The sequence below is a fragment of the Amblyraja radiata genome, chromosome 10 (genome assembly GCF_010909765.2).
Source record: "Amblyraja radiata isolate CabotCenter1 chromosome 10, sAmbRad1.1.pri, whole genome shotgun sequence".
Classification (NCBI taxonomy): Eukaryota; Metazoa; Chordata; class Chondrichthyes; order Rajiformes; family Rajidae; genus Amblyraja; species Amblyraja radiata.
In genome coordinates this window covers 52,423,425-52,440,557 of record NC_045965.1, presented here as the reverse complement: position 1 = coordinate 52,440,557, position 17,133 = coordinate 52,423,425, and the positions used below count along the sequence as shown (strand labels likewise).

General features: G+C 41.4%; 1 protein-coding gene across 5 annotated transcripts in view; it reads left to right on the top strand.

The window, feature by feature from the left end:
• The window catches only part of szt2 (SZT2 subunit of KICSTOR complex), a 198,604-nt gene that overhangs the window by 150,770 nt on the left and 30,701 nt on the right, over positions 1-17,133 (top strand). For all 5 annotated transcript variants that reach the window (XM_033028842.1, XM_033028843.1, XM_033028844.1 and 2 more), the window contains 4 exons: positions 105-287; positions 8,960-9,230; positions 10,483-10,562; positions 10,859-10,984. In XM_033028842.1, coding sequence (XP_032884733.1) covers positions 105-287; positions 8,960-9,230; positions 10,483-10,562; positions 10,859-10,984 — 660 coding nt within the window. The remainder of the gene's footprint in view (positions 1-104; positions 288-8,959; positions 9,231-10,482; positions 10,563-10,858; positions 10,985-17,133) is intronic.

Genomic DNA, 17,133 nt, shown 5'->3' with positions numbered 1-17,133 from the left:
TTGACATGTTTCTTTCACTATTTCTTTTTAAAATGCATTCTGTACTCCATTTACCAAATAATTTGTTTATGCATGCTGACGGACTCTCATTCTTTTTATTCTAGTTGATTTTGTATACCTATAATTGGTCAGTGGATCTGGGAATGACATTAAATCGGGAATTAGTTCGTCTCATCCAGTGGCAAAATGCACGCTCTCATGTGGTGCATTGTCTCCTCGTTCAAAAAATGGGGCTCTTCCACCACTACTGTTATGCTGACACACCTGTATATGATGAATCCAAACAGGTAATGAACCTTATGATTATTGTAACACGCATAGTCTATCTTTTACAGGCTTACGAGTTCATTACGTTCTTACGAACATTCATCAGATAATGGCATATGCCAGTGTATTCCCTTTCACCATAAGTAAGGTTGTAGGTAATATGATCGTATTCTGTTGAAAATAATATTAAAGTATAATAGAAGGTTGCAGTGAAAGGTAGTTTGTGAATCTGACAGCTGGTAAAGAAGGTTATTTGAATCCAAAAGTGAATATATGTTCATTAACCACATGATTGAAAGGACCACAGCATGCTTGAGGTGAACGAAAGGCAGAAATGTTTTCCGACTGTACAAGCATGTTAATGTATGTTTTATGCTTTGATTGCTATTGGGCTATGAACTGCTTGAAATATGCTTTAACCAGTAGATGCTAATGAACTGAATAGTTTTCTGCTCTTTGAAGATTTTATTATTTGAGTAATGGAATCAATGGAAAATAAAATTATCTAAGTAACCTAAATGACTTCAATATATAACAAGCATGAAAACAGAATTTCTGTGACAGCTCCAAATTTCAAGAGTAAATGGAAGACTGAACTTGCTATATGTTGCTATTGGGTTGTCCCCAAAATTGATGGATTTGTATTCACCTATTGTTAGATAGGAATACTCAGCAGCCAATTTGCCCTACACAAAATGTTGTAAATAATTAATTAATCTCACATAGAAGCATAGACAATAGGTGCATGAGTAGGTCATTCGGTCCTTCGAGCCAGCACCGTCATTCAATATGATCATGTCTGATCATCCAAAATCAGTACCCTGTTCCCACGTTTTCCCTATATCCCTTGATTCCATTAGCCCTAAGAGCTGGTTGACATGGTGACTTTGAGAGAGGAATATAAGCCAACAGATCTGTTCCATTTTCATAGAATCATAAAGTCCATCAGGGTGGAAACAGGCCCTTCAGCCCAACATGCCCACGCCAACCAACACCGCCACACTACAATTTTAGATAGTGTAATGGGATCGTAACCCAAGTGCAATCCAAAAGACTAAATCTCCATTGCATCAGAACCATAAGTCTGTATCACATATTAGAGCCAGTAGTTTGGTGTAACTGAAATTTTGTAATAAGACACCGCAAAATGAGAGGTCATACAGCACGATAACAAACGTTTCAGCCCGTCTTCCCCATGCCGACTAAGATGCCCATCTACACTGGTCCCACCCGTCTGCGTTTGTCCCATATCCCTCTAAACCTTTCCTATCCATGCACCTATCCAAATATGGATTTTTTTCCAGATTTTTGAAGTAATCTTTCATAGTTTTTTTAATTGAAACTAGATTGCAACACAAGTGACTCAAAGGCATGATTAATTGTAAATAATTTGCCTTATTAAGTGCTGGAGGGACTCGCCTGAGAAATGTCAAATACCACCCTCGTATTCCAGATTAGATTCTAATGAAGTGCTATTATGGCTATTAAAATGTTGTCAAATTGGAAAGAGTACTGAGAAGATTTACACGGATGTTGCCAGGACTCAAGCGTCTAAGCTACAAAGAGAGGTTGAACAGGCTGGGACTCTATTCCTTGGAGCACAAGGGTTGATCTTATAGAGGTGTATAAAATCATTAGAGGAATAGATCGAGTAGACGCACAGAGTCTTTGCCCAGAATAGAGGAATCGAGAACCAAAGAACATAGGTTTAAGATGAAGGAGAAAAGATTTAATAGGAATCTGAGAGGGTAACCGTTTCACATAAAGGGTGGTGAATGTATGGAACTAGGTGCCAGAGTAGGTTGTTGAGGCAGGGACTATTGTAACTTTTAAGAAACAAGTAGACAGGTACAAGTATAGGATAGGAAATGCAGGCAGATGGAACGTGTTGGCCAGTGTGGCCAAGTTGGGCCGAAGGGCCTGTCTCCACGCTATATGACTATGACTCTAAGATAAGTGAAATTTTGCATAGGACTGGGTCTTTACCAAACTTTAGATTGTCTAGTGCTAAATTATAATTACAAAGTTAAAACAACGTCATGTGGTTGGGCACATATTAATGGTGCTTCATGCACTGGCAGCAGGCATTAAATGTCTATGAACTATTTAGTTCTCCATTTCACTTGCTTGCTGCCTTAAGTTTGGAAGAGTAACTGAAACGTAACAAAATCAAATTAGCATCTTAAAGTAGATCTGTAAAATATTGTTGCTGAACAAGTACGTGCAAAACATGAATACAAGATGATTTGCATCAACATTCTCGTAAGTTACAAAAAAATGACCCTTAACTGCAAGCTATAATGACATACTGGAACAGATGGCTTGTCTTTTGAAGCGTGCAATTTTGAAATTAATTTAATAACGTGTTGTACAAAAGAACTATGTTGTTTAATAAAATTGTTCAGAATTGTGCAGGTACTTGCCTTGAAAGGGGTGGCAGGGCAACTGAGCATGCTGATAACAGCCATTGTTGTGCATAGGCATTCCGAGCATTGATCAACATGACTGTAACTTGTGATGGCAACCTGCTGTTAGGTGCTGTCAGCCTACATTAGGGACAGTGTCTGGATGTTAACAGTTAAATGGGAAAAATTTATGCCATGGTGGACCACCTGTTCACAAATGTCAGTACACATCAGGAGCACAAGCTGAACAATAACAAAGAGCAGAATTGTGACCTTTCCAATCCACAACATTGTGCACCAATATGTTCTCTCCTTTGAGCAGGCATACGTGAACATGCCCACTTTTTATTCAGTTCTAATTCCATGTTATCACTAATATATAATTTGTGTAACATTATTTTTGTGAACTGACTTCTTACCCAGCAAGAAAAACCAGCGGAATGTGTTCTTGGATGTTCTGGAGTGTTCCTCTTCTAGCATCTTCTTTTAGCTATTAGACAAAGATGTTATCTCTTTGTAATAAGAGCAAATGAAAGAAGCAGATGACAGCATACAGATATTGCTGTATTGTAACTGCATTCAGCCAACTGATTTGTATTATAGTTTTATGCCAGAAATTGTTTGTGCTTACTTTAACAGCCGAAGCATTGCCACTTTGCGAACAGTTTGCACAATAACAGAATTTTGTGTAAACTCTATCAAACTTGGTGGAACATTCAATGGTTAGCAGAATTCAGGGTTAAGGAGCTAAGTAGCTTTTGTCTATGAATTCTGATAGCAGTGAAAAACAAAGGCACAGAAGGCAGGAACTCTCAACATTGTGGCTCTAGAACAAAAGCAACAGATAGATAAGGATAATAAGCTGTTGAATTGCATGTTCTTGTATTAATTGGGAAGGCCAATTCCATTATTCTAGCAGACATTGATGAAAGGGGATTATATATAGGCCTGGTGCTTGATTTAGGATATGACCAGATAAGATTGTTTTAATCATTCCAGTTCTCTTGGCTGTATAGACAACACTATACAGACAGCATTTACCTCAGCTAAGAGGCCAGTCATCCGAAATTGGGACGAGGACATTATTTCAATAAATTAAGTCCAATTTATCATGTGACCTAAGATGCAGGTAGAATGAAAATCTTTCTTGCAGTAACACAGGCACATTTACTCTGATCACACATGAAAATAAAAATTATATGCAAATTACAACATTCTACAGGGCAATGAAAAGGAAAAGACAGGACATTAGTACAAAACACAATTAGAAAACAAGTCTATGGTGGTGCAAAGAGGTGATTCCATTGTAGAAATTATTAGGTGAAATGCTGGCATCCCAGAAGAATTTCCTCAATGACATTAATGAGATTTTTTCACTTGCATCGCTATCAACAGACTTCAGGTATATGCTGGGTCAAGGATGATAAAGAGAATGGGTTGCAGGAACCCTTGGGAGTTCAATGGAGCCAACTACTACTATTGGATTCAAATTTTAAAATAATTAAACATGCTCTTTTGAAAGAAAACCTGTTGGACTAGGCCAGAAAAATGAGTCGAAGGATAAAAGAAGATTTATTTTCCCTGACAGTCCGAAAACCAGCACTTGACCACGTTAACATTTAGAAGTAACCTAACATTGCTTCAGGTCATACTCTCCAGAACCAGTCATTTTTGCCCCTGTTTTATGTCGGGAAAGCAGACATAAGAAGCTCCAACTTCTCTCCTGATAAATGGTACTCTGTATCTCATGTTGCAGTGTCTTTCGCATAACTGCATGGGTAAGCTAGCATGATATATTTCCCTGCAGCTCTAGATAGGTGTAATTCTGAATACTATGTTAAATATTGAACATTTGAAAAATACCACCAAGAGTACATGGAATGAATGATCATTTTCAGCTGTCCCTGAATCCCATGAAGAAAACCCAAATATGCCAATTGTTATCAGGGAACCTCTGAGGCACAGAAAGGGTTACTACTTTGTGGTCTAATTATATTGAAAAGAAACTGGAGCATATTTTTTGCAGTATAAACAAGTTTGAACCTTAGTTAGGAATCTTGAGAGACAGCATGTTGATAAGTTATAAAACTTGAAAGGATGTTGATTTCTCTCCACTCCCAGACGAGAGGATGTCTTTGAGCAGACGTTATGCAATATCTTTGCGAACCTCCCCGCAGCTGGTGGTGTTCATGAGAGACTTCACGTCATTGTGCTGGACACCCAAGATGAATTTGTTTTCAAGGCATTTTAGTTGAGGTCATGCACTAAATGCAACTGAAGAGTTAACACAAGCAATGCTCCATATGGTGTTCAGAGATTCATTCAATAGCAAACATGAGTATTGTTGGTAATTTATATTAAGAACTTACACACAGATAAGTGATATTGATTTACCCAACGTAGATATAGGTAGAACAAGAGGAGGGATGCATAATGCAATACTCATGCATGTTAAAGCAATTTCAATCTCTGTAATGTGCATAAGGGCTTAGGAATAGAAGTATGAGTAGGCCATTTGGCCCTCAAGCCTGCTCTGCTAATCAATAGGATTGTGGCTGATCTTCAGCCCTGTACCCTTTCCCTATATTCAATTCAATTCAATTCAATTCAATTCAATTTATTGTCATTTGGACCCATTGAGGTCCAAACGAAATGCCGTTTCTGCAGCCATACATTACAAACAAATAGACCCAAGACACAACATAATTTACATAAACATCCATCACATTGCTGTGATGGAAGGCCAAAAAAACTTTTCTCTCCACTGCACTCCCCCCCCCCCCCCCGATGTCAGAGTCAAAGTCAAAGCCCCCGGCTGGCGATGGCGATTGTCCCGTGGCCATTTAAGCCACGCCGGGTGATGCAAGGTCGCACACCGGGTCTTGGTGTTAGAGCCCCCTACGCGCGCTCGCAAACTCCCGCGGCCATTCCAAGCCGCGCGGGGCGATGGTGTAAGGCCCCGCTCCAGGAGCTCTTCAACCCCGCAACTCGGGCGGGAGAAGTCGCCGTTGCGGGAGCCCTGAAAAGCGGTCTCCCTCCAGGGACCCGCGGGCTCCCGGTGCCGCCCGCCAAACCCGCAGTTGCAGCCACCGAATCTCCGGGGGTCGGGCCGCAGCAGCGTCCACCACAGCTCCACCCGCTCTGGACTCGGCCAGCTCCGCGACGGTGAGGTGAGTAGTCGGCACCACAGCCCCCGGTCTTCCTGTTGGAGGCCGCTCCTCGTTGCAGCCCCAACGACAACGGAGACCCGACAAAGAAAAGGTCGGGTCTCCCGTGCAGGGAGAGATTTAAAAGTTACCCCCAACCCCCCCACACCACCCCCACCCCCCCCACACACATACCCCAACAAAAATAACAAAAACTACATTAAAACATAGACATAAAATAATAAAAACGCAGACGGACTGCAGAGGCCGCTGCAGACGAGAGTCGCGCCGCCTACCGGATCACCTAATTCCTCTAAAATCCAGGAATTTATTGATCTTGGTTTTAAATGCAACCAATGGCTAAGCCTCCAGAGCCCCTGGAATAGATAATTCTAAAGATTCACCAATCTTTGAGCAACCAAATATCTCCTTATTTCAGTTGCAAATAGCCTACTCTTTCCTTTGAGACTGTAACCCCTAGTAGAAGACTCCTCAGCCAGCAGAAACATCCTCCCCAAATTTAGCCAGTTGTACAATACGATACGATAAAACTTTATTCATCCCCGGAGGGAAATTTGCCTGCCGACAGTCACAACACACGAAGGTACACGAAAACGTGAAATTAAAAGTGAAAGCAAAAAGAAAAAGACAAGTGTCTGTTGTCTGGCTGCCGTGTGCACAGCGCCTTCACCGGAACAAATGAACAAACAAACACAGACTTATCCCCTGGACAGAGGATTCTAAACTAGAGTGCCCCCCCCACACCGGGTCCCCTTTTGTTCTCCCACCGTCCCTCACAGTGGTCCCACCCTGGCCTGGTCCCCATTGTCTCCCCCCCCTCCCCCCCCTCATGCTCATCGACCGCGAGGCCCCACTGCCGCCGAGGACCATGCTACCGCCGCAGAGGCCCCACTGCTGCCGAAGTTCCCGCTGTCGAGTCTCCTACTGCTGCCGAGGCTCCCATCGCCGCCACCCGCTGAGGCTCCTTCGGCCCAAACCGCCCATACAGCCCAACGTCACCACAGTCCCCTGGGAGGTCTATGGGGTGTCGGACCTACCGGGCATGTTCTGGTCTTCCGTCGTCGTTCTGGTAGTTGTTCGGCGAGTGGATCGGGCCCACGCAGCTCCTCGGGACATTCCCACCACGCGCGTGGCTCACCGGAACGGCTCCCCGTTGTGTGTGCTTCAATGAGGTTACCTCTCATTCTTCTAAACTATAGAGGCCGAGCCTACACATCACTTGACAAATCACCTGAATATCCCAGAAACCAAAGTGAAAACTGAAATGGTCAGCAGGTCAGGCACCACCCATGGACAGAGAAGCAGAGTTAATGTTTCATGGCCGAGATTAGAAGTGGAAATGAAAGGATCCAATTTGGTGCATCTTTGTGGCTCCCTTTCTATCACAAATCTATCTTTTTTTTACTAAAGAGGCCAAAATTTAACATAAACCTTATGTGGTCTCACTAAGGTTCTATATGATTGTATCAAGCCATCTTTACTCTTGCACTCAAATTGTGTTGCAGAATGGTCAATGTGCCATATGCCTTAACTGCCTGTTGTGCCTGCATGCTGGCTTTCAGTGACTGTATAAAGGGGCTGTCCCACTGCGGCGACCTAATTGGCGAGTTTAGAAGAGTTTTCCCTCGACTCATACTCGCAGCATGGTTGACACGAGGTCCTAGGAGGTCTTTGTAACTCTCCTTCATGCTCGAGAGTAGTCCCCGCGCACTCGAGGTCTCAGCTAGGTCGCGGCATATTTTTCAACATGCTGAAAAATGCCCGCGAGTAAAAAAAGGTTGCCATGCAAAAAAATTGATATTTTTTTTACTGGTAGGTTTAGTAGCAAGGTCGGCATGTTATTCGTAGTAGGTCGGCATGTTATTCGTAGTAGGTCGGCATGTTATTCGTAGGTAATCAAGGGTAATAGAAGGTAGTCGTAGATAGTCATCAACATAGTCAAAGGGAGGTCAAAGGAGATCGAAGGAGGTCGTCTTCACTCTCCACTATTCGGTGTCCAATTTTCCCGAAGCTAGTCGAATCTAGTCTTCAACATAGTCGAAGGAGGTCTTCTACATAGTTGAAGGAGGTCTTCAACAGGACATTTTTGCAAACTCTCCTAAACTCTTCTAAACTCGCCAATTAGGTTGCCGCAGTGGGACAGCCCCTTAAGGACATTAGGTCCCTTTGAACATTGTTACTCCATCTCTCACCATTAAAAAAAAAGTTTATTTGTTTGGAAGACGGGTATTACTTGTATAATATGTATTATTGTTTATAATCATATTTGGTATTGATCCTTGGACTTTTCGGCAAGAGCCCATTTCCTACAGATATAAACACTGAAGTATTCTCTTTAAATTATGAAGGGAATTTTTGATCCACAAGAATTGTCACAGGTTTTAAATCTTCAAATAATCTAAATTCCATAAAGGATTATCAGGTCTGATCATTGAGAAAGGTGTTGAAATTGTATGTCAGTAGAAGACACAAGCTTCAGTGTTTATAATGTTTTCATCTATTTATTATTATTGTGATGTTTACATTCTCTCTCATCCGCTCGCAACTCTTTCTGTCTTATGCCCCTGTCCCACTTAGGAAACCTGAACGGAAACCTCTGGAGACTTTGCGCCCCACCCAAGGTTTCCGTGCGGTTCCCAGAGGTTTTTGTCAGTCTCCCTACCTGCTACCTCCGGCAACCACCTGCAACCTCCGGGAGCCGCACGGAAACCTTGGGTGGGGCGCAAAGTCTCCAGAGGTTTCTGTTCAGGTTTCCTAAGTGGGACAGGGGCATTATTCAACTGAATGAGGTAAATTATTGCCCAACTGGTTGGAATTTAGAGGGTGGTTTGACCTATTTCTGTTATTATTCTAAATTGCAAACTTGAAGCAATCTGTCCATAAGCTTGACTAAGAGTTGACGGAGTGTCATTCCCTTTGACAGATCTCATTGGATAGGACACCTTCAATGCTTTTAGTTCTAACTAGATTTTAACAAATTTGATTTCTGCCAGTTATAGTCGTTGCAATTGAAAATGTGTTCTAAAAGTAGACATCTTTCAGTAATTTCCATTGAATCATGTTATCTGAAGTCATTACATTCAGTTAGATTTAAGTCTCATCATCCCTTTGTCTACGCAGGAAGCAAATCCGTTCCTTCATTCCACATTGGAAGCTGATTCACTTATCAAGAGCCCAACTCCCCCACCAAGTAAGGAACAAGGACGGCTGAGCTCAACAAACAGGAGTCTTCCACCTCTTCACTTCCCACCAGAGATTGTCCCGTTTGATGAGGCACTGCGAGACATCACGGTGCCTAAAACAATGAAGCAGTCACACGATGCTGGGCTGTTTGACCCAGTTTCACGCCATGGCGCACAGTTCCTGGAAATCAAAAACCTGGAGCGGAGAGGTGAGCAAGATACAAGCAATGCAGATTTTATATGAAAGCATAGTGTGGAAACAGGCCACTCGGCCCAACTTGCCCACGCCAACCAACATGTCCCATCTACACGAGTTCCACCTGCCAGCATTTGACCCCAAACCCTCTAAACCTGTCTTATCCATGCACCTATCCAAATGTTTCTTAAACGTTATGATACTACTGCCTCAACTACCTCCTCCGGCAGCTCGTTCCATAAACTCACCACTCTCTGTGTGACAGGTTCCTATTAAATCTTTCCCCCCTCACCTTAAACCTTTGCCTCTGGATCTTGATAAGTGACAACATCTAATGTATATAATGTAATATATATCATATACGCACCCATTGTAATTTATATAAAATTATCTATTGCACATCTATTTTTGCATGTGGAAAAATTAATGGAATTCCAAATGAGAATGACTTGATTATCTGCAAGCAACCAAGTTGTGCTTGAAGGGCAAAAAAATAATAATTTCCTTCCATGTTCATTTTTGTGTAATGAATAATCACTGGAGACAATTGGAGCTATATTCACTTATGTTTTATGTCACTGTTACATGAATGTCACTTTGGTTTCTCTGCCTGAGTGATAAGTGTATGTAAATATGTAATGTTTAATTGAATTTGTGTTACCATGATTCCTTCAGTCATTGAAAGTCGTCTTAGTGCTGTCAACACATGTTTCCTGATACGTGCTTTTCCCAATATCACTCGAGTCCTGCATCTCGTTTGCAATAGTTTGTCTACAATTTTTCATTACTTTTTTTGAGAATTTCTACTGAACAAATGATATGGCACGGTTTCTGCCTGGAATATATTTTATTCAAGTTCATTGGAGATTAGGTTTCTAATGATCGGTTGCCACTGAGTTCATATTGTGAGCTTTAATTGTATATAGCATGTTCATGTCTACTTTTATCTTCACATTTAGCTTATTGGATATTGCACAGAGCAATGTTGAGCAAATGCAGAAATTTTAAGATGAAAAGGGCTGCTCATTGGAGATAAGGTTAGGTAATCTAATACACCGACACAGCTATCTGGAATTGTTTTTTAATTTAATGAATTTGCATGGGTTCCTTGAAGGTTATTTAAGGTTACTTTATCTGGTGTCAAGCTGGATTGTACATGATATCAGGGCTTCAATATTTGACTCACCTGTTCAATGTGTCAACTTAGAACTAGAACATTCTGTAAAGAACTAGTTTGTGACCCGATCTGTTTTTTTCTCCTTTAGAAATGGAGAAGCAAATGAAAATTGAGAACTTATTTGTGACATGGCAACAGCGTTCTGCCCAGTCAAACATGCCCATCACTGTAAGTAACATTCTGAAACAGTTATTATATTTTATATTAATATAATAATAAACTACAACTATTTTACCATGCTCATCTACTGGAAATATAAACTCTGATTCTCTCTCCACTAAAAATGCTGCTAATCTACTGAGTTTTTCCAGCATTTTCTGTTTTATTTCAGATTTTCAACATCTGCAGTTTTTAAGTTTTCAACAGTGTAGTTAGTGGCTCCTTGAGTATTTGCACATCATGATTAACTATTCTGCGAAGTAGGAAGTAAATGCAGTAATCTCTCAATGGTTTTTCTGGTTTAGGTTGGTGATCTGGACACCCTGAAACAGTCCTCACGACTAGTTCACTACTGTGCCACGCCATTGTTGTTTGATCCCATTTTCAGACAACAAATCCAGGCAGAGCAGCAGGTTGGATCCGAGGGGAAGGTAAGTCTGTGGTTTGTGTGTTTTAAACCCATGTTGCCACTTGAAGCAATTTTTAAATCTGAGTAGTTGGTGGTGAGTTAGCACACTCTGGAATGATTGGGAAATGGGAAAATCCAAACCATCAGATTAGAATAGCAAAACGAGTCCCTGCATGAGAGATGGAATTAAAGACGTAACCAAACTGAGCACAGCAGTCCAAGTGCGGCCTTACTAAAGCCTGCAACATAGTGTCCCAATTCCTGTACTCTATGCCCGACTGATCAAGGCTAATGTGCCAAAAGTCACGTTCACCACCCTATCTATCTGCGATTCCACTTTCAAAGAGATATATATACTCCTGGCTCCTTCTATTCTATAGCACTCCCCTGGATCTGATTGTTCACCATGAAAGTCTTATCTTGCTGTGACTGCCCAAAATGCAACACCGCCCACTTATCTGAATTGAATTCCATTAACCATTCCTCATCCTATTTGCTTAGCTGATCATGATGCCAACCTTTTGACAATCTTCACAGTGCTGTTTTAGTGTCATCTCCAAACTACCAACAATGTCTTGTGGCTTCTCATCCAAATGATTTATATAATTGATGAACAACAATAGGCCCAGCACTGTCCTCTGTGGCATGCATGCCACTAGTCATAGGCCTCTTACCTGACAAACAACCTTCTACCATCACCCTCTGCTTCCTACAATTAAGACAATTACCTATCCAAGGAAGGAAGTACATTGTGTTAGTGTGAAGAAAGGAAACATAAATAAGAAACTTGAAGAATTGATTGGGGAAGGCATAGAAATTAAAGAAGTCTGGAAAGTTTTGAAGGAATGGGGAATGTTGGATGATAAATAGAACTATGCTGTATCATATGAAAATATAACTGACCTTGCCTGAGTTAAAACTAATTGTGTATTAAAGATCAGTCATGCCATGCCTAAGATCAAGTCACCATCTGTTATAAATCTGGAGTTTGCTGAAGCAAAACAAGAGCCTCGAGTGGTGCAGAGAGGCAGTGAGCATCTGCCAATGTATTGCCAGGCAAGAGAGTCGCATCTCTTTAACTATCCCTATGTTGCTACTCTTTGCAGGGAGATGTCTGTGCCTTGAATTAAATCGAGCACTTGCTGTGAATTTAGAAGACTTTAAATATTGCTTTATTTATTTGTCCAATCACCGCAGACAAATAAAATTAATGGAGGCATACTCTATGGGAAACACATTCCTTAAAGAAGTAATTGATCATGTGCAGCTCATCTTGACTAATAATGCCATTTAAATTACCTGCTCTGAAAACTATTATGTGGTATACGAAATAGAACTTTATTTTGGATCTGCCAGGATGGATCTGTTGAATGCTTCTGCTGCCCAGAGCTGTAACTATCCCTAATTTGGCCTCTGGCACAAGGGCAGCTGGTATGAAGAATGGCATTGGTGCACTTTTGAGTCTTGAGTTTAGATTAGTTTAGTTATACAGCACGGAAACAGGCCCTTCAGCCCACCGAGTCCACACCGACCATCGATTCTCGCACACTAGCACTATCCTACACACAATAGGGTCAATTTTTCATTTTTATACCAAGGCAATTAACCGACATACCTGTACGTCTTTGGAGTGTGGGAGGAAACTGAAGATCTCTGAGAAAACCCACGTAGGTCACTGGGGAGAACGCACACACTCCCTGTAGACAGCACCTGTAATCAAGATCGAACCCGGGTCTCTGGCGCTGTAAGACATTAGCTCTGCTGCTAAGCCACTGCGCCGCCTTTTCAGTTCGGATAAGTGGGTGAGCAAAGAAAGTATTCAATCTGAAGAAGCCCATATTAATTAATACCTGGACATGTTTTATGGTAATTCAATGCACCTGGAAAGGGAGATTATTCTGCACTTAACAAACAGCATTCACCTTGGTGAACATAAACATTCGCCATATATTAATTTTGACCATACTTGCAGATTTATTGAGCATAATAATTAAAGCAAGTGTAATATTTTGAGGAATCAAACTGTATTTCTATTTCATATCTTACATTTAATGTTGGCAGAATTTTACTTGCATCAAGATTCTTCTGTCCTTAGGGAGATATGGTTTTATTCTTCCTTTGATAGTTTTAGCTTTCATTACAGACATATTCATTATAGGGGCCTGCCACAACTCACTTCAGAATTTGTAACTTTTTTATTCTTTCGGTATAATTAGTTAAATTGCATGAAAATATTTCAATTTTGTAACTGGATCCACATACAGGGATTTGACCCAAAACATTGACTATTCCTTTTCTCGTACAGATGCTGCTTGACTCTGAGTTGTTGCTCCAGATACCAGCATCTGCACTTATCTCCAAGTTTTGTTACCCACCCATTTCTCTGCTATATTTTTCTGTTTAGTTTAACCTTTTATAGTTTTTTTTTCTCCACGTGTTCTCTGACCTCTTAATTTCTTTGTTCATTGCTGCATATAATCAGTCACTCTCTATTAATGTATGACTAAACATGAAAAGGAAGCGACACGGTGGCACAGCGGTAGAGTTGCTGCCTTACAGCAGCAGAGACCTGGGTTTGATCCGGACTTTGGGTCCTGTCAGTACGGAGTTTACACATTCTCCCTGTGACCGCATGGGTTTTCTCCGGGGCCTAATTTGAGGTAGGACATTATTGCTATTGAGGGAGTGCAGCGTAGGTTTACAAGGTTAATTCTCAGGATGGCGGGACTGTCATATGCTGAGAGAATAGAGCGGCTGGGCTTGTATACTCTGGAGTTTAGAAGGATGACAGGGTATCTTATTGAAACATATAAGATTGTTAAGGGTTTGGACACGCTAGAGCCAGGAAACGTGTTCCCGATGTTGGGGGAGTCCAGAACCAGGGGCCACAGTTTAAGAATAAGGGGTGAGCCATTTAGAACGGAGACGAGGAAACACTTATTCTCACAGAGAGTTGTGTGTCTGTGGAATTCTCTGCCAGAGGGTGGTGGTGGCCGGTTCTCTGGATACTTTCAAGAGAGAGCGAGATAGGGCTCTTAAAGAAGCGGAGATATGGGGAGAAGGCAGGAACGGGGTACTGATTGGGGATGATCAGCCATGATCGCATTGAATTGCAGTGCTGGCTTGAAGGGCCGAATGGCCTACTCCTGCACCTATTGTCTATTGACTCCGGTTTCTTCCCACACTTCAAATGCATGCAGGTTTGTAGGTTATTTGGCTTTGGAAAAATTGTAAAAGTAACTGTCCCTAGTGTGTACGAAAGTGTTAATGTGCGGGTGATCACTAGTCAGCATGGACTCGGTGGGCCAAAGGGCCTGTTTCCATGATGCATCTTTAAAGTCTAAAAACTCTAAAGTCTAAAACAAATGGGGTGCAATTCATTGAGATTTCACAAATGGGAATCTCATAAGGCAATATCTCGTGAAAGAACTGTGCTTGATCTTTTTTTTCCTCCCACAGTTTAATTAAATTCTCATTATATTAATTTGAATTTGCTTGATAAACTGTAGCTTGGTTTAGAGTTAAAATGCAATACCACTCGTCTACATTCTCTAATCATCTCTCGGATATACAAACAGGGAATAATTACTCGGGACCTCTTCTTGTTCCATTTGTGTGCGTGCGCGCGTGTGCATGCGTGCACGTGTACTAATTAATCTTAATGCTCCTGAGGAGACCCAACACCTGGTCAGTGTTGGTGCTTTTGTTGCGGGGAATTGAAGATTCCCTAGAATACATCTTGTGCCCTTGCTAGTTATGGTACACTGATTCATCAGCTGTGTGAAGATAGTATGTGGTGATCACAGGTTACTTTGATCATATTCAACGTATTTCTACTGCACACCATCAATTTGTTTCAAATACAACAAGCCACAAGGATTTTTTTTTTGCATTTGGATAAAAACCACGAAAGCCCCGAAGTCTGTTCCCTCTTATACTTAAATCAGTGTACGTCTCTTCCTATCTGCCTCCTCCCCCTTATAGTCTCAATTTAAGCAACTACATTTCCAATTCCAGATTTGATGTTAATTGGTGGCTTCTGTTCTGTATGATTCATCAAAGGATTTGTGGCGCTGAAGTAAACTATAATCTATCCTTTTTATTTATAGCATTCTCAAAGCAAACAATATTTATTGTGGCTGGCAGTCCTTTACTAAATTGTTCAAGTCTTTTCCTTCATTGAATTATTGCTTTGAGTTAAGCTAACTCCTTCATGGATGCCATTGATGTTAGGCCACAGGATGTGTAGTTTTCCCGATCAGGCTTGTTGGTTTTAATTTATAAAATAACCATGTTACAGTAATTGAATCGTAAGCCTGTATTTTCCACTTCACTGAATATAGAGCCTATTATCTGTGGCTTACTGGAAATCATTTTTTTTCCTTTTAAATGCTCAGATCAATCAGGAAAAAACACGCATATAATTTCAAAAATGAGTTTCTGTCTTAGTGATACTTGCATGTGAGATAAAACATTCTAAATAGGAAGTTTTCATGTTGGGATTCATCTTTCGTTGGATCTCTATAAGCAGGCAATTTTCCAGATAACATAGTCAATTTGTAATCCTGTTCAAAATGGGGCCATCGATAATTCAGGAACTTTGAGTTTATCTTGCTTGTTTGTGGTAGAATGGATTTATAAAATCAGGGCAAAATTGCTGAAAGTTTAGTTATCGACTTATTGACCTTTAACTGCATTTCATTGTCTCTACTGCATTTCGTTGTCTCTGTACTGTACACTGACAATGACACTTAAAGTTGAATCTGATCTAACATAACAATTGTATTTGATTATCTCACTAAAACACAAGAGATTCTGTTGGAGCTTGACAAGGCAGATTCTATTGGGATGTTAACCCAGTGGGGGAATCTAGGAACCGAGGGCAGGATCATAAGGATATAAGGCTCATCATGTAAGTTGAGATGAAGAGTAATTTATTTTTAATGAATCTCTGGATTTCTCTGCCTAGAAGGTTGTGAATATTGAGCCACCAGGTATGCTGGCTACAATGCAAGTTTTGGTGTATTATTGTCGCATGAATTGAGGTACTGTGAAAAGCTTTGTTTTGTGTGCCATCCAAAAATACCAGGTACACCATACAATCAAGTCAAATTCAAATACAATAGATAGAGCAAAGGGGAAGTTACCGAATACAGAATATAGTTCTCAGCATTGTTGCACATCCGTTCAATGGACAAAGTACAATGTCCTCATTGGGGTAGAGGTGAATTGCACATTTCCCTTGCTAATGGAAGGACGATTCTGAAGCCTGCTAACAGAGGGGAAGAAGCGTGCTTTCAAGCTTCTGTACCTTTTGGCCGATGGGAGCAGGGAGAAGAAGGCATGATTATATTGGCTGCTTTTCCGAGGTAGCGTGCAGTGTAGATGGAGTTAATCAAAGTCTAGTCTTTGTGATGGACTGGGCTACATCTGTAACCCTCAGCAATATCTGGCAGTCCTGGGCAGAGCCGTTCCCAAACCATGCTGTGATGCAACCCAACAACATGCCTTCTCTGGTGCATCTGTAGATGTTTGTAAGAGCCGCTGGTGACATGCCGAATTTTCTCAGTCTCCTCAGGAAGTAGAGATGTTGGTTCGCCACCTTCTCTGTCGCATCAATGTGGTTGGTCCACGACAGGTCATTGGTAATATTATTGACAAGGAACATGAAGCTCTGTACCATTTCCACTTCGGCATCATTGATGTTCAGTTTAGTTTAGAGATACAGTGCGGAAACAGGCCCTTCGGCCCACCGACTCAGCACGACCAGCGATCCCCACACATTAACACTATCCTACACACACTGGGGACAATTTACATTTATACCAAGCCAATTAACCTACAAACCTGTACGTCTTTAAGTGTGGGAGGAAACAAGATCTCGGCAGTCGCGGGGAGAACGTACAAACTCCGTACAGACAGCACCAGTAGTCGGGATCGAACCCGGGTCTCTGCCACTGCAAACACTGTAAGGCAGCAACTCTACCGCTGTGCCACCGTGTCGCCCCAATATGCCCAATGTTGATTGGGGCATTTACTTCACCATGCATCCTGGATTACAGCGGAGTTAAATGCTATAGGGATCAGGCATTGGATCAACCATTATCTTATTTAAAAACCAAAGCAGGCTTGTGAAGTTGCATAGCTTTCTCCTGCTCCCATTTGTTATGG